The sequence below is a fragment of the Camelus dromedarius genome, chromosome 24, assembly GCF_036321535.1.
Source record: "Camelus dromedarius isolate mCamDro1 chromosome 24, mCamDro1.pat, whole genome shotgun sequence".
Lineage (NCBI taxonomy): Eukaryota > Metazoa > Chordata > Mammalia > Artiodactyla > Camelidae > Camelus > Camelus dromedarius.
Genome location: NC_087459.1, coordinates 24,324,972 through 24,349,285, shown reverse-complemented (window position 1 = coordinate 24,349,285; position 24,314 = coordinate 24,324,972). Strand labels below are relative to the sequence as shown.

Here is a 24,314-nt window from a genome sequence, read left to right as displayed (position 1 = left end):
CTTAAATGCTTTGTTGCATTATGTTAATTCCTCGGCAGTGCAATCAAATTCATGTCGTAATTAAAGCTGTCAGTTGGAAGGCAAGCCAATCGCCACGAAAACACAGCATAACAAATGAAGTGAAATGATTCTGCGTGTAGCTATACAATGCTTCGCCAGGCATGAAATTAAATAAGTAATTTGATGTTGACATCAGAAATTGAAATGATACCCACTGTTCCCTCATTCAGTCAGACCTGCATAAACAATAGCCAGAACAAATATGCACAACAAAGCCCTCTTCTCCACCCAGCTCCCTGAGTAATGTACAATATATATGCAAAATGAGTATAACAGAGCTTCCCGAGACCTGAAGGATGTGATTTTCTTTGGTATATAGTAAGATGATATGTATGTGGAGGTGGGGAGGTGGGTTTGAAGGGGCCCTTCTGCTTCTGGGGTAAAAAATACATTTGCAGAAAGGGGGAAATGTACTGAAATAAACAAATCTCACGCTCTCCCTGAGTAATTCATCCTAAAATGAGTTTACCTCCCGGGGGATGACTCTAGGCTGGTGGAGACCTAATGTGGCTTTTGCCTTCCTCTGCATCACAGAGGGCTGTGGGTGCCGAAAACAGGTGATGCCGTCACATGGCTAATCACTGCTCTGAGAAGCTGTCTCCATGACTACTGTGGATCTCCCTCTGTACTATTTATGGAATAAGGAATGCAGCAGGATTTTTTTAAACCAAGTCCAGTGTGCAGGATCACACATCTAGTGTTCTTTATTCCCTTGAGCTTGTCTGGAACACTGAGGGGAAGAAAGTTTTGCTTTGTGAACTGCATTTAGGAATGCCCTGGAGCATACTGTCCTTGTTTGATGCAGATGCTGTTTGTACTTACAGCACTGTATTTCCTTCTCAAAACCGGTGTAAAATCAAGAATCACATCTACTCCATTTTGGGAGATGTTAAATTCACCTGAGCTTCTCCCCTACCCCATACAGTCCATTCATTTATTCATTCATTCATTTATACATTAATTCAACAAACACTGAATGCATCCTCTGTGCAAGGCATTGAACTGAGCTCTAGGGACGTGGTGATGAGTCAACCAGATGGTCCCTGCTACCTGTGGTTTGCAGAGCTGGGACAGGACCTGTAGGTAGAACAGTAGGAAGTGGTCTGAGTAACTCGCATTGTCATAGAAGTCTGGGCCCTCCAGGGAAGGTGTAACAGCCCATGCTAGGAAGGGAGAGGCCTTGCTAGTGCAAGGGTGCTTAGCTGAGACCTGAGGACTGCCTAAGCGTTAGCGTTCTTTTTGTTTCAAGCCTCTCATTTATAAAGAGGACACTAAAGATTAAAGAATTTGGGAAAAAGAAACATACAAACACAGACAAATTTAAAACACAAACCAAGTTCTTTTGGGGGGTCTCTTTCTCCAAATAAGTGATGCCCTTTGTAACTTTCAGTTTTACGCTTTTTTAGTTCCCTGTGTGTAAGAACTGTGGAAGCCTAAATTGATCATTTTTGTGACTAAAACCTTTAGAAAAATGGTGCTTTTCATTGCTTTCCTTTACCCACACATTCTTTGCATTTTAGTCTACTAATTATGTTTACAAAATGTCTCATTTTTGAAAAGCGCTCTGTGTGTACTAACTGAAGCCTTTAGGGAATAAACTGGCAAGTAGGTCATACACTGGAAAAGTCATCCAAACCCACTGGGCTTTTTATTTTCAAGTCAGTCTGGTCTTTTTCCTCTTGCCTGCCCCTTTGCGGCCACAAAACTGAGTAGCTTGAGACCAGGGCATTGAATGTCAGCAAGTCAGGGAGGCAAGCTGATGCGTGTCTGTTTAGTCTCAGTGCAGGGCGAAATGCCATCATTAATTCATTACCCAGCTGCCTGTCAAATAAATTGGCAATTACGTCCACCGCAGAAGCTTGGAATTCAGTAAATAGCACGTTAGCATCTCTGAGTTGCTGAGAGATGTAAAGGGGAAAATTAAGCAACACGGTGTTTGTATCAGTAGCAGATGACAAGGGGCCGCGTACACTGGCGATGTGGTGTAGTGATGAAAAGCCTGCGAAGGGCTGGTAATGAGCTGTGTGGATTGGAACGTGTTAAAAACCACTGCTGATTTTCCACTTTGTCTTTATGCTTTCTTGCAGAGTTCAGCTCCTTCCAGCTTGGGAACAGGCTACTTCGTAAGTTTATCTCAACTTTCACATATGTGCCTCACATTGGCATTGATTTACTTTTATAATGTATGCTCATTAGGATGTGGAAAAAAATCCAAGCTATCCCCTCTCAGTCCTAAAGAGCAGACTGATGTCCTTTCTTGTAGTAAGAGTGATCTTGTTTTTAAAATACATGACCTACTAGGCTCTAGGGATTGCGAGTCAGTCTGACATGTGTCTGGCTCCCAGCACCCAGGACACTTGCTTCGTACCTGGCAGTGTAAGGGGATACAGGGAAACTGGATTGGCTCATGCCACCTTTCCTCCAAAGTTATTTTTTTTTAGTGAGAAGTATTGTGTGGAGGATGGAATTCAGTTTATGCATTGAGGTATATACTTACTTAAAGACTGCTTGAAGAACTTCCCCATATATACAATGAGTTGCCATTTTAAAAATTTTGATATGAGATCATGTTTTAATGGATATTTTCCCTCACAATCTGAGTAGGTGGCATTTAGATTTTCTTTCAGCAATCATTAAACTCATTTTAGCGAATATAGATGTATTATTTTATTTCAAGACATTATTCTCTGTCCTTTGGGAAGAATGCAGGTGGACAGTGACATACCTCAGGGCTTATTACAGTATTTCTCATTTGCAAGGAAATTGTCGCTTCATTTCTTTTATTTACAGCTAAGTTACTCTTCTTGATTTACTAACACTTTTCAAGATATTAATACAAAAGAATTACAGATAGACATTATTTACACAATTGGGTAACGTGCCAGTGTAGACGTTTGTTGCGATATTTAAAGGAATTTAAAGGAATCTGATTTGTGTTCTGAATGACGAATAGTGATACTCCAAAGCCTGCTCAGCATTTTCTGAGAAAATAATGAAATTATGAACATGAAGTGGAAAATAATTACTGATTGAATTTTGTTGCCTTTAAATTTCTTTCCTCTAAAATGCTAGTTACTCTGGTTTTCTTCTGCCCACACATTTCTCTCCATACTTTTACGTTACATACACAAAAACTAGCCTCATTTCATTGACTAATAAGTCTCTTCTAAGCTTGGAAGAAGTGGCATTTTCTAAATGTTAATTTTGTTGTTGTTGCTGTTGTTATCATCTATGCTATGAAGAGAGAAAGGATAAAGATTTTTTTGGTACCTGCTTAATACAGTCAGCACACTTATCCTTGCTCCTTACTGTGGTTGAATATTCATGCTTACAGAAACAAGCAGGATGCTGAAACAGGCTCCTGCCTCAGCAGTCGAAATAACAGAAGTAGTCCCATCTGCCATCTCTTCACACCAGGCTGGATGTGGGCTGAGATGCTGGAAGTAAAATCTGGAGACTGTCAATGTTTATTCTCTATCCAAAGCTAAATTCTCCCTCTTTGCTTTCTTCAGCAGAAGGCGGCCAATGCCACTGACTTATTAGCCTTTGGTCACTTCTAGACTGAACATCCTAACTTTTTTTTTTTTGTCAGTATGAGCACTCTGAAAGAAAAAAGTCACCTCTAGAATTTTGTTATGCTTTTTGTCACTTCTTTTTCTAATTCCAGGAATGTTTACTTAAATTCTCTAATGACAGATTCTTAAGACTGGAGAGTCTTTGCAGTTATGAATCTCAAATAATTTTTACACTTACACAATGTTGGATGAGTATAAAAGTTTTTTCTTATTTTGGAAAAATTGTTCTTAGTATTACTTTGCTTATATGTAAAAAACTCTGTAGAGTTTTAGCTTACATGGAGAAGATACATACCAGATGTATGTTCAGCTCTTTTAACTATGACAAAAATGCTCTACTTAGAATGTGTTTCCAATAATGAGATTATTATGTCATCAGAGTGCAAAATCCACTGACATTATTGCCAAGTCCTCATCAAAAAGTGCCTTCTGTTTCAATTTTCATTTCAACAATATCACATATAATAATTGCAGGTACTAACCTCAACGTTGCTGAGTTTCACACTTCTAAAGTGGAAACAGTATATTCACAACTTTTAGTAGTTTCATGCCAACATATTCTTTACACTGTGCCTTATGATCTGTGATGTCATAATAACCTTTATTTAAGGCTGTAATGGAGGCGCAACGTCAGGTAAGTGGAATGGCGGTATTTTGACTTTATCCTTAATTCTCTTCAGCATCTCTTTGAAGGGTGGATGGAGGCAAATCACCTGCAGAGTCAATGAGCTATTAATGCAATTGAACCATAATGTGAATTCGGGTGTAAGAAAGCGGAAGCCACTTACCTGTTGAGTTTAACAACCTGGAACTGTTTTCTTAAGTACTCTCCCTTGCCCCAACATTATTCCAACTTCAGAACCTTCTTTAGTTTAGACTGTACGCTCCTATAGAGCTTTAAACGAACTAAGGAAACATGCTGATTATTGTGTGTGCTAGTAAAATAGACGCCCAAATAACTATATGTACATGCATGTGTACTTGTGTACACACACACCTTATCCACAGCCAGTATATTTTACTCTCTTCCAGTTCTTTTCATTTATCGGTAGTGATGAGTTAAAGGGTTTAAAGAAGAAGCCTTTTGTTTTTGATTTAGCTGTATTTGTTTATATCTCCTTGGTTCTGTGTTCCAAAGTTGTCTGCTTAGGTCTGTCACTTTTCCAATCCATTTATAAGCTGAAGATTTGAGAAATGAGAACAGCAGCTAAAATCACTATTTACATAAGCATATTGCAAAGAATTCTTAAAGCAGACAAAATAGAGAAGGTTTGGAACAAACTTTTAACATTTTTGGGAGCTTATGAATAATGTGGGTGTTATACACACAGAGAGAGAGACACACTTATATATTCATTACATACTCATGCCCAGCTCATATTCTAAATATAAATGGAAGTATAGACTAGTTGGAATCTATTTGCTTTTTTATTTTTTTGGCAAGAGTACCAAAACTTGTTGGAGTGTGTAGGATTTTCTTTTTTTAAAAAAAAAAAGTTAATGCAGTGAACATATTTTCTTTCCAAATTAAATGTTTTGGGCTATATTTTCTTCTTTTACATGTATTTGAAGTTTTATTATGCATAGTAGATAATTAAGAACATAGAGGCAGAATAATCTGAAGATGATTTATGTGACCTTGGTTAGATTACTTGATGTCTCCCAGTCTGTTTCCTCATCTGTACCTACCTAATAGAGTTGGGAATATTAAATAATACAAGATATTTAATGCACACAGAATAGGTCTCAATAATAGGAAAAAATATATGTTTGCTTCTGTTATTCCCACTGTAGTGTGTGATGGAATAAACTTGGTCTCATTAAGTGGTTGTGCAATATTATGGCGATAGAGGATGACTGGTAGAAATTCATTCAAACAAAGTAGTATCTTGTAAGAACTTCATATGTCCTGAAAATTCAGCTGTTTGCCTGTCACAGAATGTCTTTGCAATGTGTTTATACCTGTAATTTACCTAAGTGACCCCTGACAGTTACCCAGTGAATCACTTAAGTAGATTTGAAACAGCCTCAGAAGTACCCTGTAAAGTGAGCTCAGTGTCACTAAAATGGTTTATTCAGTCGTATTTAGTTTAATATAAAAATTTTTAATGAATATGTTATTTTGATTGTAATAATAAAACAAAAATCTTAGAACCCATCACTCAACTTAAAATCTAGGACATTGCTGATTATTTTGAAGCTATTGTGAACTATGCAGAAACATTGGGGCAAATGAAATCAATTTCTCTTCCTAAAAGTAAAGTTGCCACAGTTTTGAACTGTAACCTTCAAAATACTACTCAGAACTATAATCGCCTCCTATAAACTGACAAAACTAGAATCTACACTTACATAGTGTTTTGTTAAGATAAGGAACCACAGAATTAATCTTATTTACACTGGAGGGGTTGATCTATATCTACACTAAGTGTCTACATTCTGACAGACTCTTCCACGTAGTAACAAATAAATTCTAATTTCTAGGGCCTTAGCCTAATAATTTTATTTTCCATTTCCAATTCTTATCCTTTTTAAAATGTTTTTAATTGGTTGTTAACAGTTAACTCTAATTTGGGGAATAGGATCTGTGAGCTGTGAGCAACATACCTTGATTAAGTGAACATTACAAGTTAAATTTGGGTGAAAAGGCATGTAATCCATTTGTAGAATCTATACCATGGGATGACTCTTCCAGCTCACCCTGTGGAAATTGTCTTCTGTCTCCACACTATTTTTAGCTTCCTTATAAAATATAAGGAAATTGAGAAATTTAGTGAATAAAATAAACAGATGAGAGAGGATCAGTTGGCATCTCCAGGTGCCACCAATCCCTTAACACTCTCATTTTTTCAGCATTTCTGTGAGGGATTAGGCCAAGTAGTTTTGAACATTTGCTACGCACAGGAATCTTTGTTGTTGGCTGTTGCAGACTCTGAGTAAGGAGGTAAGATGAAAACCCAGGTGCTCCTCGTGGGTGTGGGGACTAGCCCTCAGCCTGGTCTCCCTATCTCACCCCTCCTCTCGGGACCCTCAGATTTGAAGAAAGTAAACCATTTTGGAGGAAAAAAAATTTTTTTTACCAGCCACTGGACTAGATAATTGCCTACAGGCCTTTGGTTCTAATATTCCAAGATCCATGATTCTAGCTGCCTCACATCTAAAGATCTGCCCCTCCAGACCAGCCCTTTTGATAGGCTTTGCTGCCTTTCTCCACTGTTCTTTGAGCCATAGGAAGGCAAGGCCATAGTCCCCTCACTGCTTAATGAACACTGTTCTTCAGTGTCAGCATTGAAAGGATTTCAGATCTGGATTGAGTGACCAAGTCTGCCTCTCTTTGAAATTGATATTAATGAATAATGTTTTGTATTAGCATTATTCAGTTACATTAGCACATAGAAATAAGCTATAAGTTTATTCTGTCCCATAACTGGTATTCCCCTATTGGTCATAGAGATGAAGCAGTAAAGGCTTTCGCAAAGTGCATTGATAGTCCCAGAGGGAACACACAGGTCACTGTCATAGAATTCAGGAAGTAACGTTATTTATTTACCTATTCCCTCACACTGGCTTTAAGGGAGGTTGTCTTATCCTTGTTAGATTTCCAAATTATGGAAGTGTTGAATTAGTTGGTATGAGGTGTATAAAATGAGCCACAGGCAGTGTCAAACCCCAAGGTTTACTGTGACTACCCACACAACCTTTATTTTGATAGATTTAACTGGCCTGGAATTTTATGGACTATCAATCACAATCTTTCAGATCAAAGGACTCATTCCTTTGCTTAACTGTTTTTAAAAATATTTTTCTAGAAACTGTAAATTAGATGCCTCCCAACCCATTGCATAAAAAACTTACAGTTTGGTGAAATACCAAGAGTATCATTTGGAAAGAGGTTAAAAAACACAACTGGGGCTTGTTAAAAAGGAAAAGTGCTATTTTAACTCAAGTGTCACATTTTCCTACAGTCAGCTCTAGCAGTAAACAAGAGTTATTGGAGGCTTAGATAGTTTAAGACACTTCACTTATCTCCCAGTACTTGACTTCAGAAGCCAGACATTTAAAATGCATTTTGCTCGTGTAAAAATGTTTATCCATTTAAAACACAATGTCGTTTTTACAAAAGCACCCTGGTGACAAGCTGTTTAGACATAGTACAGTTAATAAACTGTCAGGTCCTGTACACATATACTTGAAAAGACCAACACAGTTACCCAAGGATTGGCGTTATAAATCACTGTTAACAAACCTAATTTGCTTAGTAAGCTAATGAATGATCTCCAATTTTCTTGTAGTAATTAGCTTCACTAACAGTCATGTTAAAGGGACCCGCCTTGTACTACACTTAATTTCTTCTCTGAAAGTTTTGGTATCTGTTTTGCAGGGTAAAAATAAAACAAAACAAAAAAGACTATCAGTCTCTATCGACCACTCCCTGGTAATAAATCCAGCTTGTAGCTGTTCTGGAATGGAAGCATTGCCAAAGGTGATGACTGTCTATTAGGGCTTATAAACTGTAATGTACTAGCAGATTTGCAATGGAGTAGTGAAGCCAGATAATTGCAGTGTTTCCTGTGGAAATGTGCTGCTGTGTGTAGTGGCCTCTGATTTTAAGGAGCCATTAAAAATGCAGCAAAGCATAACAGCTGTGGTTCCTAGTGTACTCCTAATATTTCATATGTTCATCACATCTCATAAAATCTTGCCCAGACCAACAAATGACTATATGTACAGCTGGAGTGCTCCAGAAGGAAACTGGGGAGAATCTGAATGATGTAGGTAAAATTACAGAGACCCATCAAGAATTCACTCAAGCCCGCGGTGTGCCACATTTCTTTAATAAAGCCCAAAAGTTCTTCATATCCATTTTAGTCTCTAAAGAAAACATTCACATTTTACCTTTGTAAGAGGATCCCATCAGTAACCTACCTCTGTGGGAAATAGACTTGACTTTGCAGGGGAAGGTAGGGCTGTATCCTGTGCAGAGAAAATCATGGTAAGTCAGCATCTCAATCCTAAACCCAACGGAGGCCAGAAATTTGGTTTCTTTAGAGTTTATTTAAAATACATTAAAAAAAAAACTTTGTAACAGAACTAACTCTGTGATATGAAAGCCTGACTTCTCTAAACAAAAGGAATATTAATACTAGACCATTCTGAGAAGGAAAGGAAACTAGAGAATTCAGTGTGCTTTTTTAATCAGATATTAAACAGCTAAGCATCATAACCAAATGGAAGCCTTAAGCTGCACTTGTACAGAGGCATTATATAGTTACAAGTTATTTTCATCTGTATTTTACTAAATTGCCAGCTGTCAATTTGTTAATTAAAATAGATATATTATTTTGACTTTACATAGGCTTAGGGTTACAGAACTTCTGGGTAAAAAAGGACTTCAGAAATCACCTTGTATCATACAATGTTTGTCTTTCTTTATCTGACTTATCTCACTTAGCATAATGCCTTCAGGATATATGCATGTTGTTCCAAATGGCAGGCTTTCCTTCTTTCTCATGTCTGAGTAATATTCCATTTTACACACACACACACACATCTTCTTTATCCATTCATTTTGTTTCCATATCTTGGCTATCGTGAATAATGCTGCTGTGAAGGTGAATGTGCAGTTATCCCTTTGAGATGCTGATTTCAATTCCTTTGGATATATATCCAGGAGTGAGATTGCTAGTTAAATTTTTAATTTTTTGAGGAACCACTGTACTGTTCTTTTTATAATCACCATACCAATTTTCATTTCCATCAACAATGTGTAAGGGTTCTCTTTTCTCCACATTTTTGCCAGTATTTATCTCTTGTCTTTTTGATAAAAGTCGTCTGAACAAGTGTGAAGTGATATCTCCTTGTTTTGACTTGCATTTCCCTGATACTTAGTGATGTTGGGCATCTTTTCATTTACTTGTTGGCCAATTTTCTTTGGAAAAATCTCTATTCAAATTCTTTGCCCATTTTTGATTGGATAAATTGATAAAAGTGTTATCTAACACTTACTACAATAATCATATTGTAATGTTATAATTCATATAAGTTTTGAACCGACACATTGTATATCTAAATATATGTCAATTACATCTCAATTTTAAATTTTCACTTAAATTTTGAAGAATCACCTTGTCTAACTGCCAATCTGAAACATAGAAAGCTAATTATTATTATGATAGGCTGATAATTAAGAATACGGCCTCTCATATCCTGAATGCTGTCCTGCAGTTGGCATAGTTGAAGATCACAGCAACATTCCTGCCATGTGTGCTTCACTATTCTTTTCTCTTGATGACGGTGATGGTTAGCTAACTCTCAAGACTTTTCATATGTGGTAGTGTTAAATCTTTATGTATATACATGTATATGTATCTTTGAAATTCATCGTGGCACACTAAATACACTTGGCCCATTATTCTAACCTGTTTAGATTCTGTCACCTAATACATCAGTGTTTCTCTGAGTTCCATTCTGGTGAAAATCACGCAGTAATAAGCATGACTTCATCCAAGTCATTGACAGTAAAATATCAGTGCCACCAGGTTTTCCTCATTGCTGTCTCTGTAATGCCTCTTCTTCATAGGATTTGTTACATGCTGGCTGGCTGTTATGGGTTCTGGGTATTTATTATCACTGGTGATTTTTATCTGGAGCCTCAAAAGAAATCATTCTTTCTTTTTTTGTTTATCCATACATATATTTGAAAAGGGCTTTAAGACAGTCTGTGGACATGTTCAGTGTACTGTTTTTCTAATAGTCGTTCTATCCAATTTTTTTTAATTAAGTGGACATTCTTATGTGGACACCTTTATTCTTCTGCAAAATGGCCAAGTAATTGACCACTAAAATATACATATGATAAATTTTGTTGTGATGTGAACGTATTCATAGCTGAGCCTCTCTAAATTATTCTGTGTGAACAAGCAGAATTACCTAAAATAGACAAAAGGGCACACTATGAAAGAGGTCCAGTCTGATATAGTATTCATGTCATAACAGATATGCATGAGTAGTAATTTGAAAAAGGAGCTAAATGAAAAATCTGCAATTATTTGTAATAAGTCTACATTATATACAGTAGCATCCTAAATGTGAAATTTGTGAATTGTGACACATATTTAAAATTTAAATACAGAAGGGATAATAGATTCATTTTTTAATTATTGCAAATTCTAAATTGGTATGCTCCTGAAATGAATGAAGTTTTTGTTGTATTCATCTCTGTGCAGTGACCATCATCACATTCTGTTTTCTTGATGTTTCAGTTGAAGGGTTGGATCAGGATGCTCTTTAAAGGGGCTTTTCAATGTAAGCACATCTGTGGATGTGTTGGTAACACTGTTGTACAACCAATTAAGAGACGACACATGTGTAGGAACCATTTGTGTGAGTCAAGTTGCCTGTTGTTTCCTGCCTGAGCACGGTTTTAGTGAATTTGATTCAGTCTATAGTCACTTAAGTTCTTTAACTCAGAATATTAACAAACAAGGATAAAACCAGTGTAAAGTCAGCTATTTATGTAAGTCTTATTTAAAAAATTTTGGTCTTCTATAGTCCTTAATGACAAAAAGGATCTCAGTTCTCCTTAGCTGGGAAGAGGGGTTAGAGTTGGATTTTACTATTACTAGATTTCCCTAATTCTCATGTCTTATGGCCTAAGCTTGGCCTTAATGGTTGATTACTGAAATTTTGAGATACTCTTTAAGAATTCACAGTATGAATTTAGTTTTCTTACATCAGAAAAATAAAAAATCTGCCTTCTTTTCCTGACGTGGGGTATACGTTGATTTATATTCTACTGGCTGTAATTTCTTTTCTTTTTATTACCTATTTGTGCTTCATTGACCATAATTTTACTGATTTTAATTACCATAAATTTTTACTTCTGTATATTTGTGTTTATGACATATTTTTCATTACATACATGAATTGAGTTCAAGACCTGATTAGGAATATTAGACCATGTGCTAGACTCTTGAATACTTCACAAAACAAATTAACTATTTATTTCATAAAGTAACCTTATAAGGTTTGAACTATTGTTGTTTTTGTTTTATGGATGAGGAAAATGAGGATAAGAGAGGGTAGGTAACTTTTCCAAAGTTTCCCAAACTTTCCCTTCCCAGTTATTTCCATACAGGAGAGGTTCAAATTAAGAAATGAACCTGATAGTATAAAACTATTCTGCTAAGAGACTGAGGGTTTATTTCACATTGAGTGATAGGAAAATAGGATCTGCCTTTTTATTTTTTGACTTCTTCAGGAAGATATTCAAATAATGAGGTTTGTATTTTTTTTTTTAATCTCACCAACTAGACAGTGGAGTAAGTGGATCCTTTTTTTCTGTTTATTACCCTTCCAGCCAAGCATAAAACCTTAGTCTTTCCCCCTAAAAGAGGTTTTGTAAGTTGTTTTTTTTAATTCATACCTCATAATAGGTACAGGTCATATTATTTATAAAGCCTGACTTATGCAATGGGGCATACCGAGTTAGGCCCCAAGTTTCCTGAAACTCTTGGCTTCTCTAAATGTCCTGGAAAGCTTTATTATTTATTAATAAACTTTATTTTTAGCACAGTTTTAGGTTCGTAGGAAAATTAAACTGAAAGTACTGAGAGGCTTCATATACCTTTTGTCACCACACATGTATTGTCTACCCCACCAATGACATACCACACACACCGCAGTGCTACATTTGTTACAGTTAGTGAATCTACATTAACATGTCATTATCACCTAAAGTCCATCATTTACATTAGGGTTCACTCCTAGTGTTGTACAATCTGTAGGTTTTGGCAAATATATAGTGACACATATCCACCAGTATAGTATCATACAAAATAGTTTCACTGCACCAAAAATTCTCTTTGCTCTGCCTTTTCAACCCTCATAGCCACTGATCTTTTTACTATCTTCATAGTTTTGCCTTTTCCTGTCATTTAGTTGGAGTTATACAATATGAAGCCTTTTCAGATTGACTTTTTTCACTTAGTGACACGCATGTAAGATTCCTCAGTGTCTTTTTTTGGCTTGATAGCATCATTCATTTTCAGTGCTGAATAATATTTCATTGTTTGTATATACCACAGTTAATATATCCATTTGCCTACTAAAAGATATCTTGGTTGCTCCCAAATTTTGGCCATATGAATAAAGCTGCTATTAATATCTGTGTGCAGATTTTTGTATGGACATATGCTTTCACCTCATTCAAGTAAATACCAAGGAGCACAAGTCTATATCTTATGGTAAGAGTATGTTAAATTTTGTGAGAAACTGTCAAAATGTCTTCCAAATTGGCTGTACCATTTTGCATTCCATCAGCAATGAATTCAGTTTCCTGTTGCTCCTCCTCTTCCTAGCTTTTGGCATTGTCATTGTTTTGGATTTTTACGTTGTAAAAATGTATAGTAGTATCTCATTGTTGTTTTAATTTGCAATTCCTTAATGACATATGATGTCGAACATCTTTTAATGTACATACTTGCCATCTGTGTATCTTCTCTTGTGAGGTGTCTGTTCAGGTCCTTTGCCCATTTGTTAAGTGGGTTTTTCAATTTCTTATTGTTGAGTTTTAAGAGTTCTTTACAGAAGATCAATCAGTTTGTCAGTTACAAAGTATTCTTTGTTCTTCTACCTTCTGGAAGAGATTGTAGAGAATTGGTATAATTTCATTCTTTAATGTTTGGTATAATTCACCAGTGAACCCATCTGGGTCTGGTGCTTTCTATTTGAAAGATAATTATTGATTCAATTTCTTTAATCAGGCTTACTCAGATTATTTAGTTTTTCTTGAGTTTTGACAGAATTGTCTTTCAAAGAACTGGTCCATTTCATCTAGGTTATCATTTGTGGCATAGAGTTTTTCATTGTATCTATTATTTTTTAATGTCCATGGAGTCTGTAGTGAAGTCCCCACTTTCATTCTGATATTACTGAATTGTGTCTTCTCTCCCCCCCCCCCCCCCAATTAGCCTGGGTAGAGGTTTATTGATTTTATTGATCCTTTCAGAGAACCAGTGTTTGGTTTTACTGCTTTTCTCTATTGCATTTCAGTTTTTAGTTTCATTGATTTCTACGCTAATTTTTATTACTTTTTCTTCTGCTTACTTAGGATTTAATTTGTTCTTCTTTATCTAGTTTCCTTATGTGGAAGCATAGATTATTGATTTTAGATCGATCTTTTCTAGTATATGCGTTCAATGGTGTGAATTTCCTTTAAGGACTACTTGCACTGTATTCCACAAATTTGTGTGTTACATCTTTATTTTCACTTAGTTAAAAATATTTAATTTCTCTTGAGATTTCTTCTTTGACCCGTGTGTTATTTATAAGTGTGGAATTTCCTGGGAAGGTTTTTACTTTTCAAAAGTATCACTTTCAGTGCCCTCACCCCTGACCAATCTAGAAGCATTTGATTTGTAACAAGCCCCTCCAGAGGTTTTTGAAGAGTCATCCCAACACATGTTTATAGACTTCAGTTACACACATGCATAATGTAATTTGAGAGACCTCAGCAGTTGTAATCACCGCTTGATTTAATTATAAGCACATTTGTTTTAGAAATTTTTATCTGTTTCTTCTCCTTTTTTGCCATAGTGTACTGTGCCCAGGACTCATTTAGATATTTATCTAAATCTGAGCTTTAATTTTTAATTGGTCAATTTTTTGCCACGTAGTTACTTTATAATACTTATGTGAAAACTTTCATTAATTTCTGTGTAGGATTTTTTTTCATAATTGGGGAGAGAAAGGAAGAAGACTGCATTGGTTCTTGCTAGAAGTACTTTTACAGGTCCAGTTGCTCTTCTATTTGAGAAAACTACCCAGTGACTTTTATTTATATTAAATTACTTCTTTGTAAATGGAATCTGTATTTCTAAACCTGTCGGTTTCTGTGTATCTAAGATTTCTTATATACAGATAGCAACAGATAGCTTGCTTAATGTTTTTATTCCTGATTCCATTCATCAGGCTAATTTTATTCCATTTAAATTCCTCTTATTGTTTTCTGTCATTCAGCAATAGACTCATTTTGGTTTATTTACTCTTTTGAAGCAATGGAATTATTTATGTATTTTTCCTTTTTTCCTATTTTCTGCTCTCCAGCTGCCACCCCCATTTGGTCCTATAGCATGATAAAATTGCAAAACGTGAGCCTGAATAATAAAGGATTGCTTTGCTGATTGCTAAACATTTACTGTAGTGCTTTTAAACTCATTCCAGGTCATCGTGCTGCCAGTTAGTTTGATTAGGAGTATTTAAGCTGTCACATATAAAGCCTTCTGCTTCATAGGGTTTCAGTTTCAAATCATGAAAACTGAATGCTCTGTATGTCTCTATTTATACAGCTCGTTTTTAATATTTTGGAAGAAACCTACGTCTCTTATAAAGATCACGCACAGTTTCAGAGCATGGAATAAGCTGATACGCGATTTTGGACCAGTGATTCAATTTTATTTAAAAACTTAAGAGTGTGCATTTATGCATATATGTAAGTAGGTAACTATGAAAATCACCTCTTCATTTTCATTTTTGATTTATTTCACACTTGCAAATCATTAAAACCTTCCTTCCTGTATTTAAGGATACACCCTGTAAACCAAGTACCAGGCTAGTTTTTCTGGAGGGTTTTGAAAGTAATAGCTCTTTGTAAGGTCAACTTTAATTCTTTAAAGGTGTCAAATTATATCTGGTTAAATATGATATCATTTTCATCACTTTCAAATATGGCATTCCAGACAAGACCTTGAAAATTTTCCAGGTGTATCCTGGTAAATAGGAAGACCAATTCTTACTGAACTTTTTGCAAGTAACTATTTCCATGGAAAGTAAGAAGACAGAGTTTCTGAATTCTGGGAGGTCAATGAGAATAAGGTATCATTTTAAAATATTTTCATTAAAGCAGAACCTACTAAATTGTTATGGATTGTAGATAAGAAAAAAAGAAAGAAATTTCTTATATATACAGAAAATAGGACATTAAAACGGTATCATTGATATTTCAAACAAAGAAAAACCACTGATGAACACCTCCTCAGTTCACTGAGTCCTGTATAATTCATTCTTGCTTCACTTGATTTTCAGTTATTAATCTCATAAATTTGTCTGCTTCTTAGCTGGTTCTGGAAATCCTGACTTAGCCCACTGATCTGGTCTTAAAGTTGTTCAAGTAGTGACATGAGGAGCCTGTCCTTAAGAAGTCTCTCTTTGGAAGTCTTAGTTATTTGACACACCTGTTACCATCCTTTTACCTGGGGCTGTGAGACAGTTCTCCTTTGTTTAAGTCCAGAACTCTGGCCTAGCCTGTTGCTGAATGCAGAGCTTACAAGGAAACATCAAAGTAAAACAAAAAGCTGTAAATGACAGAGACTTAAATGGCTGTGGTTAATTAATCACTTATAATTTTCACAAGTGAAAATCTTAATGAGCATTTGTAACAAGAATAATATAACCAAGAAGGAAATTTAGTTCTTTCTGTGGCATGCAAAACAAAGCAAAAAAATACATATATATTTTAGACAAAATTATAAGGAAACAGCCTGTCAAAACCAAGCCAACTTTGATAAGATTTTAATGCATTTTATTGCTTTTCAGATTCAGGTATTAGAAACCAATGCAAATAAAATTCACTTTTCAAGTTTTGTCCTCATTATGCTCTTTCGTATTCTGGAACAAACTGAAACTTTACTTCAGGACTAATTTTAGGGGTTCCATAAAGTCAGAATTAATTCCATAAAATCACTAATACATTATTAATGTGCAGTGTGTTCATTATTGCTAGCTAGACATGAATGAGTAAATAAGCATTTAATTTTTTGTCTGTTTCAGTTTTCAGTGCACGCATGGAGACACAAACACATACACACAAAATAAGCTCATTGAGGTCCTAAACAAATTTTAAGAGTGCTGAAAAGGTATCTGGAAACCAAAAATCTTCAGAACCACTACTTTAGGGCATAACTGTTTTCCTTGAAAAACAGAAGCACATAGTTTTAATGTACAGAGTTATATTTCTTAGAAATTGTTGTTATTAAATATGTCAACTTTTTATATTATAACTTTGAACTACAGTCACTTCTGTTGCACAGAAAAAAACTGAGGAGGTGGCTAATTGTGACCTGCTTGTCACATAGTCACATAACAGCATTTTAGCAGAGATATGAATAAACATAACTGATACTCTACAGCTGTACACATCTCTTATACAATCTCATAAAGTAGGAAAAATGAACATATTCATTAACTTGACTGAAATACAGAGCTGCTCTGTAGCTTATAAAAATTTAAACCAGAACCATATACATTTAAAATAAGGGTTAGTAATCAATATTTCAGTATTCATTCCTAGATATGGCCTAGGCAACTTTATGAATAGCTATTAAGTAACTCAATTTAATATTAGTTTCAGGTTTTAAGTTACTTAAAGATCTCAGAAATTATATTCAAACTGATATCCTACAAAACATAATTACTGTTGAATAAAAGTTCATTAGAATGATTCAATTTAGTGAAATTAATTTTTCCCTAATCTTAAACATAAAGGAGAAATAATGCTGGCTTAGTTGAACAGTAATAAGCATTAGGAAGACATTCCAAGTAGAATTAAAATATGCACTTAATATTACACTTAACACTGATATCACAGAGAATACATAGCTGTTTTTAGTAAACCAAATTTTATTAAACGAATCTTGTTTGGCAGATTTTCACCTAAATTATGTGAACTTAGATTCATAAAATGTTTTTGAGTTAGTTTAAAATTATTGTTTAATCTACCACACTTAAAATATTAGCGATATAATTTCTGGCTTTTTGGTAATTTTAAACTATTAAGTCCTTATTTATACTCAATAGTCTATTAGAACAGAACTCTTAATTTTAGAGACTTTATAATTTTATTATTAGTACCATCTGGAGGTAGGAAAATGTTACACTCTCATGCATGTTAGGGTAAAGACCTTTCTAAATTACAGAAACTTAGACCTACAGGTATAGAAAGAGCTTACTATTCCTATTCTAAAATTTTAGCCATATGTAAAGAGTAAATACAGGGCCACACAAAAATGTCACTGGTGGAAGATGCAAAGAGGTGTTCTCCTTCCCAGTGGACACAAAATTCTTAGTTATTTGAGGTCAAAACAGATAAATAGACTGGAAAAAAAAAAAAAGACAAACAAATCAGCGGTGTCCATTTGTAGTCAGCATTGTCGTTCTCATTGATAATTTAGCAGATGTGCCTGTCTCGGTTTTAGTTTCTGTGGCTATAGCAGCAGTAAGTAAAACAAATTCTCTGTCGTCATGACACTTTTAGTTAATCAAAGTAATCCATAATATGCAAGGTGATGGTAAGATATCTAAAGAAAAGTATTTATGAAGAGGTTTGGGCTTTTAGGCAATATAGAGTAACAGGGACTGGATTTACTGTCTCATCAGAAACAAAAAAAATGACAAAATACTTAACACAATGGTTTGCAAGACACTGAACATAAAACAGTAAAAGACAGGGGTGCCTGAGGGACAGGAAATGAATGTAGTAATTCCTGTGATTACACTAACTTACCGTCTTTGGGAGCATTTCAGGCCTTTATGCAGGGTTCGGAGGTAACTTAGGGGCACCAGGTGGAGCCCAGCAGACTCTGCATTAGGAGAAGATACTGAGAATCTGGGAAGAACATAGGACACAGGACTAGAGACGAGGGAGCTGTACAGAGAAAGAATTCCAGAAATCTCCAGAGGATTGCTTTCAGTTATTTAGCAGAGCCCTAATCAGCTCATGCATGTGAAGAAGTCGCCTGAGGCCTGGGAATGAACCATCCCAAACAGGAACAGTGTCTGGCACTCACATTTAGCCAGGAACAATGTCTGTTCCCACCAGGAAGGTGAGAAAACCTCAAGGTTCATGGGGCATTTGGGTCATGTACATAGTGGGGTCTTTCTTCAGTATTGAGGAATAATTAGCCCTAGACTGAGCATTGCTGCAGTCTCTCCTAACACATTTTAAGTGAGTGATCTCAAAGGATGAACCTTTTTTCAAATAACCAAATCCTAGAATAATTATGTGGCATCCCAGTTAAGAATATAACTGAATCCTAGAACAGTTATTTAGCACTTAATTCAGAATAATCAGATATGCAAAGAATCAAGAGAATATGATTCATAATGAGAAAATCTGTCTATCAGAAGTGCCCCAGATCTGATGCAGTTATTAGAATTAGCAACTAAGGACATTTTCAAAAGTTAACTATAATTGTGTTCCATGTGTTCAAAAAGTTAAGTAATATAAGAACAAAATTGAACTTCTAGAAATAACAACCACGAGGTATGAAATGAAAAATGTATGCAATTAACAACAGGTTAGAAATTGCAGGAGAAAAGATTAGTGAACTTGAAGTCAAAATGAAACATGAAGAGAATAGAGAGTTTAAAAAATGAACAGAACACCAGTGAGCTGTATGTCATTTCATACAGCCTAATACATGTTCTTGGAGTCCTCAAGGAGAGAAGGGAGAGGAAGCCAAAATTGAAAGAAACGATGTCTGAAAAAATTCAGTATTTAATAAAAACTATAAACCTACAGATAGAAATAAATAAGAAGAGAACATTATGCAGTAAAGCAAGAAACATTGAAGACAGATAAGGAAAGTAAGACTCGTTATAATCAGATTTCTCAGAGCCAGTGAGAAAGAGAAAATGTTGTAAGTAGCCAGAAAAACAAACAGAAAACCTACGTGCAGGGGAGCAAAGATAAGGATGACAATACATTTCTTGTTAGGAAAAATGCAAGTAGGGAGACAATGGAGCAACATCTTTAGAGTACTGATAGAAAAATGCCAACCTAGAATTTTATACTCAGCAACGATGTCTTTCAAAGGACACTGATAAGAGAAAGAAAAGATAGTCCACAGGCTATGAGAAGTTTTTTACAAAGTATATATTTGATGAAAGACATATTTAGAATATATTTCTTAAAAAACCAATACTAATAAAAAACAGTAACCTAAATCAAAAATGAACAAAAAATTTGAATAAACACTTCACTAAAGAAATACAGATGGCAAATAAGCACATGAAAAGATGTTTCGTATCTGTAGTCATTACAGAAATCTAATAAAATGGCTAAAATGAAAATGACCATAACAGTTTGGCAAGGCATATGAAGGAACTGGAATTCTTCAGCACTGCTGGTCGGAATAATCAATTTGGAAAATAGTTCAGCAGTTTTTTTAAAAACTTAAACACATGTCTGTGATATGATCTAGCCACTTCACTCCGAGGTTTTACCCAAATAAAAAGAAAGTATATGTCCATATAAAGACTTTACATGAATATTCATAGCAGCTTTATTTGTAATTGTCAAAAAATTGGAAATGGTCCAAACGTCCATTGTCAGTTATATGAATAAACGATTATGGTATACACACACCTACAGACACATTGGAATCGTACTCAGCCACAAAGGGGAACAAACTATTGGTACATGCGGCAACATGCATGAATCTTAAAATAATTACACTTACTAAAAGAAGCTACACACACAAAAAGTACATATTATATATTTTCATTTATATAAAATACTGGAAAGTGACAGTGAAACTACAGTAACAGAGGGTAGATCTATGTTTGCCTGGAAAGGCAGGTGCAGAGAGGACGGCTTGGGATGGAGGGTTCACAAAGAGGCGTGAGTAAAATTTTGCAGGTAAAGGATGTATTCTTTATCTTGATTGTGATCATTTCACAGATATATTCAGATGTCAAAATTTATCAGATGGTACATTTTACATACATGAGGTTTATTATGTTTTAATTATACTTCAATAAAGCCATTTTAAAAAGACTTACTAAGTCTTATTTTCCTGCAGTTTGTAATGCCTTGGGATCTATCTTCATCTTTTCCTATCTTCCTGGGTTTTAAATACACCAACCTATTGCATCCTAATGCCTCTCTGTACCTCAGACAACTAAACACAAAAATTCACTCTGAAACATGTCACAATGTGTATTTCCATCAGAGAAATATCTCAGAGTCCTTTGTTAAATGTTCAGAGATACATGACTGGGCCTTATGAAGCAAATACATCCTGTTTTTATAGAATTAGGGGAAAGAAAATGCATACAAAAGAGCCCAGTCCTTTTCTGGTAGCCTTTTATGTCAGCTCAAAATTGCTGTCTGATAAAATGTAGGCCACCAGATTGAATTACTTCATTGAACTGCTGTCCTCTGTTAATGGTAATTGCACAGATATAGCAGTCTTTCTTGGCAACATCTCAGATATTTACCTCCCACTGTTTTTCAATTCAAACCTTTGATGAAAATATTCCCAGTACTTCTTTAAAGCAGACATCCAACTGTCTTTCTTGACAAAAGCAAGGTCTCTAAATCAGATCCTGACAATTTGTGACACAGCAGTCTATCCAAATCACCTTTTACCTATGTCACTATGTCATTTCCTGAAGAAAAAAGTGTCCCATCAACCAAGCATTTCTGTAGGTTTGGCAGGGGGTGGAAGTTTGGTGTGCCAGTAAAAATGGAAGAGGAGAAAGGGAAAAACAGTTTCTTCCTCTGACTTGTGGAAGGAATTCAGTAAGGAGCTGACCTGATCTCATAAGCAAATAAAGGATTTGTATAATTTGAAGATACATTTTATGAAGAGAAAAATCAGATATTTGTTGTTTGCAAGATAATAACGAGTAAGATGATTTTTTAAAAGTTACCTCTTAAATTATTGGAGGCAGTGAAGCAAGGTTAATTTTTTGTTGTTGTTCTTCATAATCTGTTAGGTTACTTAAGTACAACATTTAGCATTTTATTTCCTTCTCAGGGACTCTGCTTATTTTCTGCTGTACCTCCTGTCCTAAACTGAGTAGACAACATCTCACCAAATAAAGGTCGTATAAACAATGCCATTGGCATGTACCATGATACCTCTAAAACAGACTGGTCATGGTGCGTGGGTAGAGAGCAGAATATGGTAACGAGGAGGGTAAACCTGGTGTGAGACCAGCTGGATTGGCCTCAGAGTGAAACTACCTCTGCAGTAGTTGGACACTTTTTTTCTTTTTCATATTTTTTTCTTTTTGGTAGAAGGGCTTTTTTGATTATTTCTTTCTTGGATCAAATTGTAGCATCATGCGTTTGATGGAGGGGTTAGCTTTAGGAGCTGTGGGAAGCTCTCCGGGGACCTGCTTTCCAGTTTCGGTGGGTAAACAGCTACCAGGATGGCAAGCACTCTCCCTGCTGCCAGCCTGGGTTGGTTCTTCTAAGTGGAAGCCTCCTTACAGAAGTGTGCCTGGAATCATGCTGGCCCAGGACTGCTGGAGTGGCCTTACTTGGTAGCCCTAGTATGATGGGATGTCTCATTGAGAGTGGCCTCACCCAAGGCCTGTTCAGCTTTTGGGAGACAAGTGAGCAAAACCATGGGCTGAACACTGGAGAAATTAATTTTAGAATAAAGCATGTCTTAGAATCTCAGATTTGGGATCATATTTTTAAGAAACCGTGAAAGGCTTCTAGGAGAGTGAAGCAAGGAGGTAGTAATAAAAGAAGTTTTAAGAGAAAGTCCTTATCTTCATGGGAATCTTTAATCCAACTAGTCCTTAACTCTTTTTATGGCCTCAAAATACATTTAGGAGCAGGTAGTCCTGGCCTCTTCCTTCCTTTCTTTCTTTCTTTCTTTCTTTCTTTCTTTCTTTCTTTCTTTCTTTCTTTCTTTCTTTCTTTCTTTCTTAGATTAGGGATTTTTGTTCTTTAGAAAAGGAAAGCCAGCACTATTTTAATGATGCCTCCGTTGATGACTGCATGCCGTAGGTTCCTAATCCTGTGACTTGATACCCTTCCCTGGCTGTCTTGATCTTCATTAGGATCAAAGGCAGGGAGGGGCCACCAGGAAAATAAATAATAAATTCAAGCTTGTTAAAGCATGGATCCCCAAATACCCAACTCCTGTCCTTTCCCTCAGCCTTGAACTCTCTATGCAGAAGCCTGGAATCACACTTTACCAGGGTGACCTAGTATTCAGGAGCTAAGGAAGAAAGGAACTGGCCACCAGACCTATTCTGAGGTAAGAAAGGAGCCAGTGTGTTCATTTGTAGAAGAGTCATTTGCACCTGGAATAGAACCCCAACCCAAAATATTGCCATCTGCCAGGGCGAGGAGTGCTACCCGTTTCTGGCTTGGTAGGGACATCTGAAGCACCCTGCTGGTTTTGTCTGCTGACATGTGAATGGTGCTGACCTTTTCTTTGATCTGATCGCCTCTGTCCACAATTTCATTTAAGCATTGTTGCCGAAGAAGGAACATGAGTGACAACCTCGACTAACCTGTTCCTGGAGAATATCATTCTTTTTCTCCCGCATCACCTTTGACTCTCTCATCCTGTATTCTCTTCTTGGCTCCTGTTCCCTCATGCTCCTCTCTGTTGACACAGAGTATGTAAAGTCCAAGAGATGTAGCAATGCCAGGAAGAGCTAAATTACTTGCAGCTGGCGGTGCCACCTGTGCCTATCAAATTTCAGCCAAAGCAGTTGCTTTCCCAAAATGCCCTGTTACAGGGAATTGGAAAGTGACTCACAGTGGGGGCAGCAGTGGGCTGACAGAAGAGAGGGAGAGGGCTTTTCACTGAGCTCTCATGTGAGGACCGAATTGTGAAGCAGAATTTCAGATGGTCTTAAATCCCCTCTTTCTGCCTCTCATGGAATCACTAGCCCCAGAGGCAGCCCAGGAGATTTCAGAGTTAAAGTGTCAGCCTTTTGGTGGGCTAAGAGAGAACAGTCCTTAGCAAGCGGATCTCTTGTGGGCCTCCAGGATGGACAGCTCCATACCCTGCTTCTGGTTGTTTAGTTGAGGGTACTTGTCATTTCTTCTATCTCCACAAGCTCTCTCTGCTTCCAGTTATGCTTGCTTTAATTTGTTGGGTTTTGGGGGGATTTTTTTGGTCCTTTGTGTAGTAGGAGAACAGTTTCTCAGCTTTGAACCTTCACCTCATAAAATGTCCTTCATATAATTTTAGGGAAATGATTAAATCAAATTAACTTTTTTTTTTTTTTGGCCCCTTATTCTGCTGTCTCCTGAGCATTTGCCATTGTTTAATATTCTCTTTTGTTAAGTCATTTCTTACTTTCAGTCAGTGTTCGTCACTGGTATATTGCTCATTCTCTGGTATCTTTCTTAGTATACACTCTCTCTTTTTCTTATTTCTTTGTTTGTTCTTTCATTTTACCCTCCTCTAGAGCTTGCAATGACCCAAGCACTTTGAATGGTCTCAGCATAGGTGGATAAAAGGTATAGTTTCTGCTCTTCAGGGCTAGATTCTTAGCCTGGAATGCCCATGGGGATGTTGAAAATGACTCCTGGTAGAACCCGCTTCACTTGAGAACAGCTGCCTTAATGAGTTCATGGCCTTGCGATGGGAGAAAACGTTGACGCAAACAACTAATGTGAGTGTGATGCCCCTCTCAGGAATATATCAGCACAAACTAGGAAGCTTTCTGGTGTGATGCCTGAATGCCTGAACTGGTTTCTGGAGTAGGAATGGAAGTTAGCCAGATGATTAAAGAGTAGGGGATTTGCATTCCACGGAGCACCACGTGGAAAAGCCCAAAGGCTGGAGGCTTTGTGCTACAGTTGTTTTCAAATGCTTGGAAATTACAAGAATGAGGCTAGAAAGGGGCCAGGTCAAAAAC

At 36.2% G+C, this 24,314-nt stretch overlaps 1 protein-coding gene across 2 annotated transcripts in view; it reads left to right on the top strand.

Moving 5' to 3' along the window:
* AUTS2 (activator of transcription and developmental regulator AUTS2) overlaps positions 1-24,314 on the top strand; it is a 922,207-nt gene that overhangs the window by 363,520 nt on the left and 534,373 nt on the right. For both annotated transcript variants that reach the window (XM_064478598.1, XM_064478597.1), the window contains exon 4: positions 2,148-2,183. In XM_064478598.1, the coding sequence (XP_064334668.1) occupies positions 2,148-2,183 (36 nt within the window). The remainder of the gene's footprint in view (positions 1-2,147; positions 2,184-24,314) is intronic.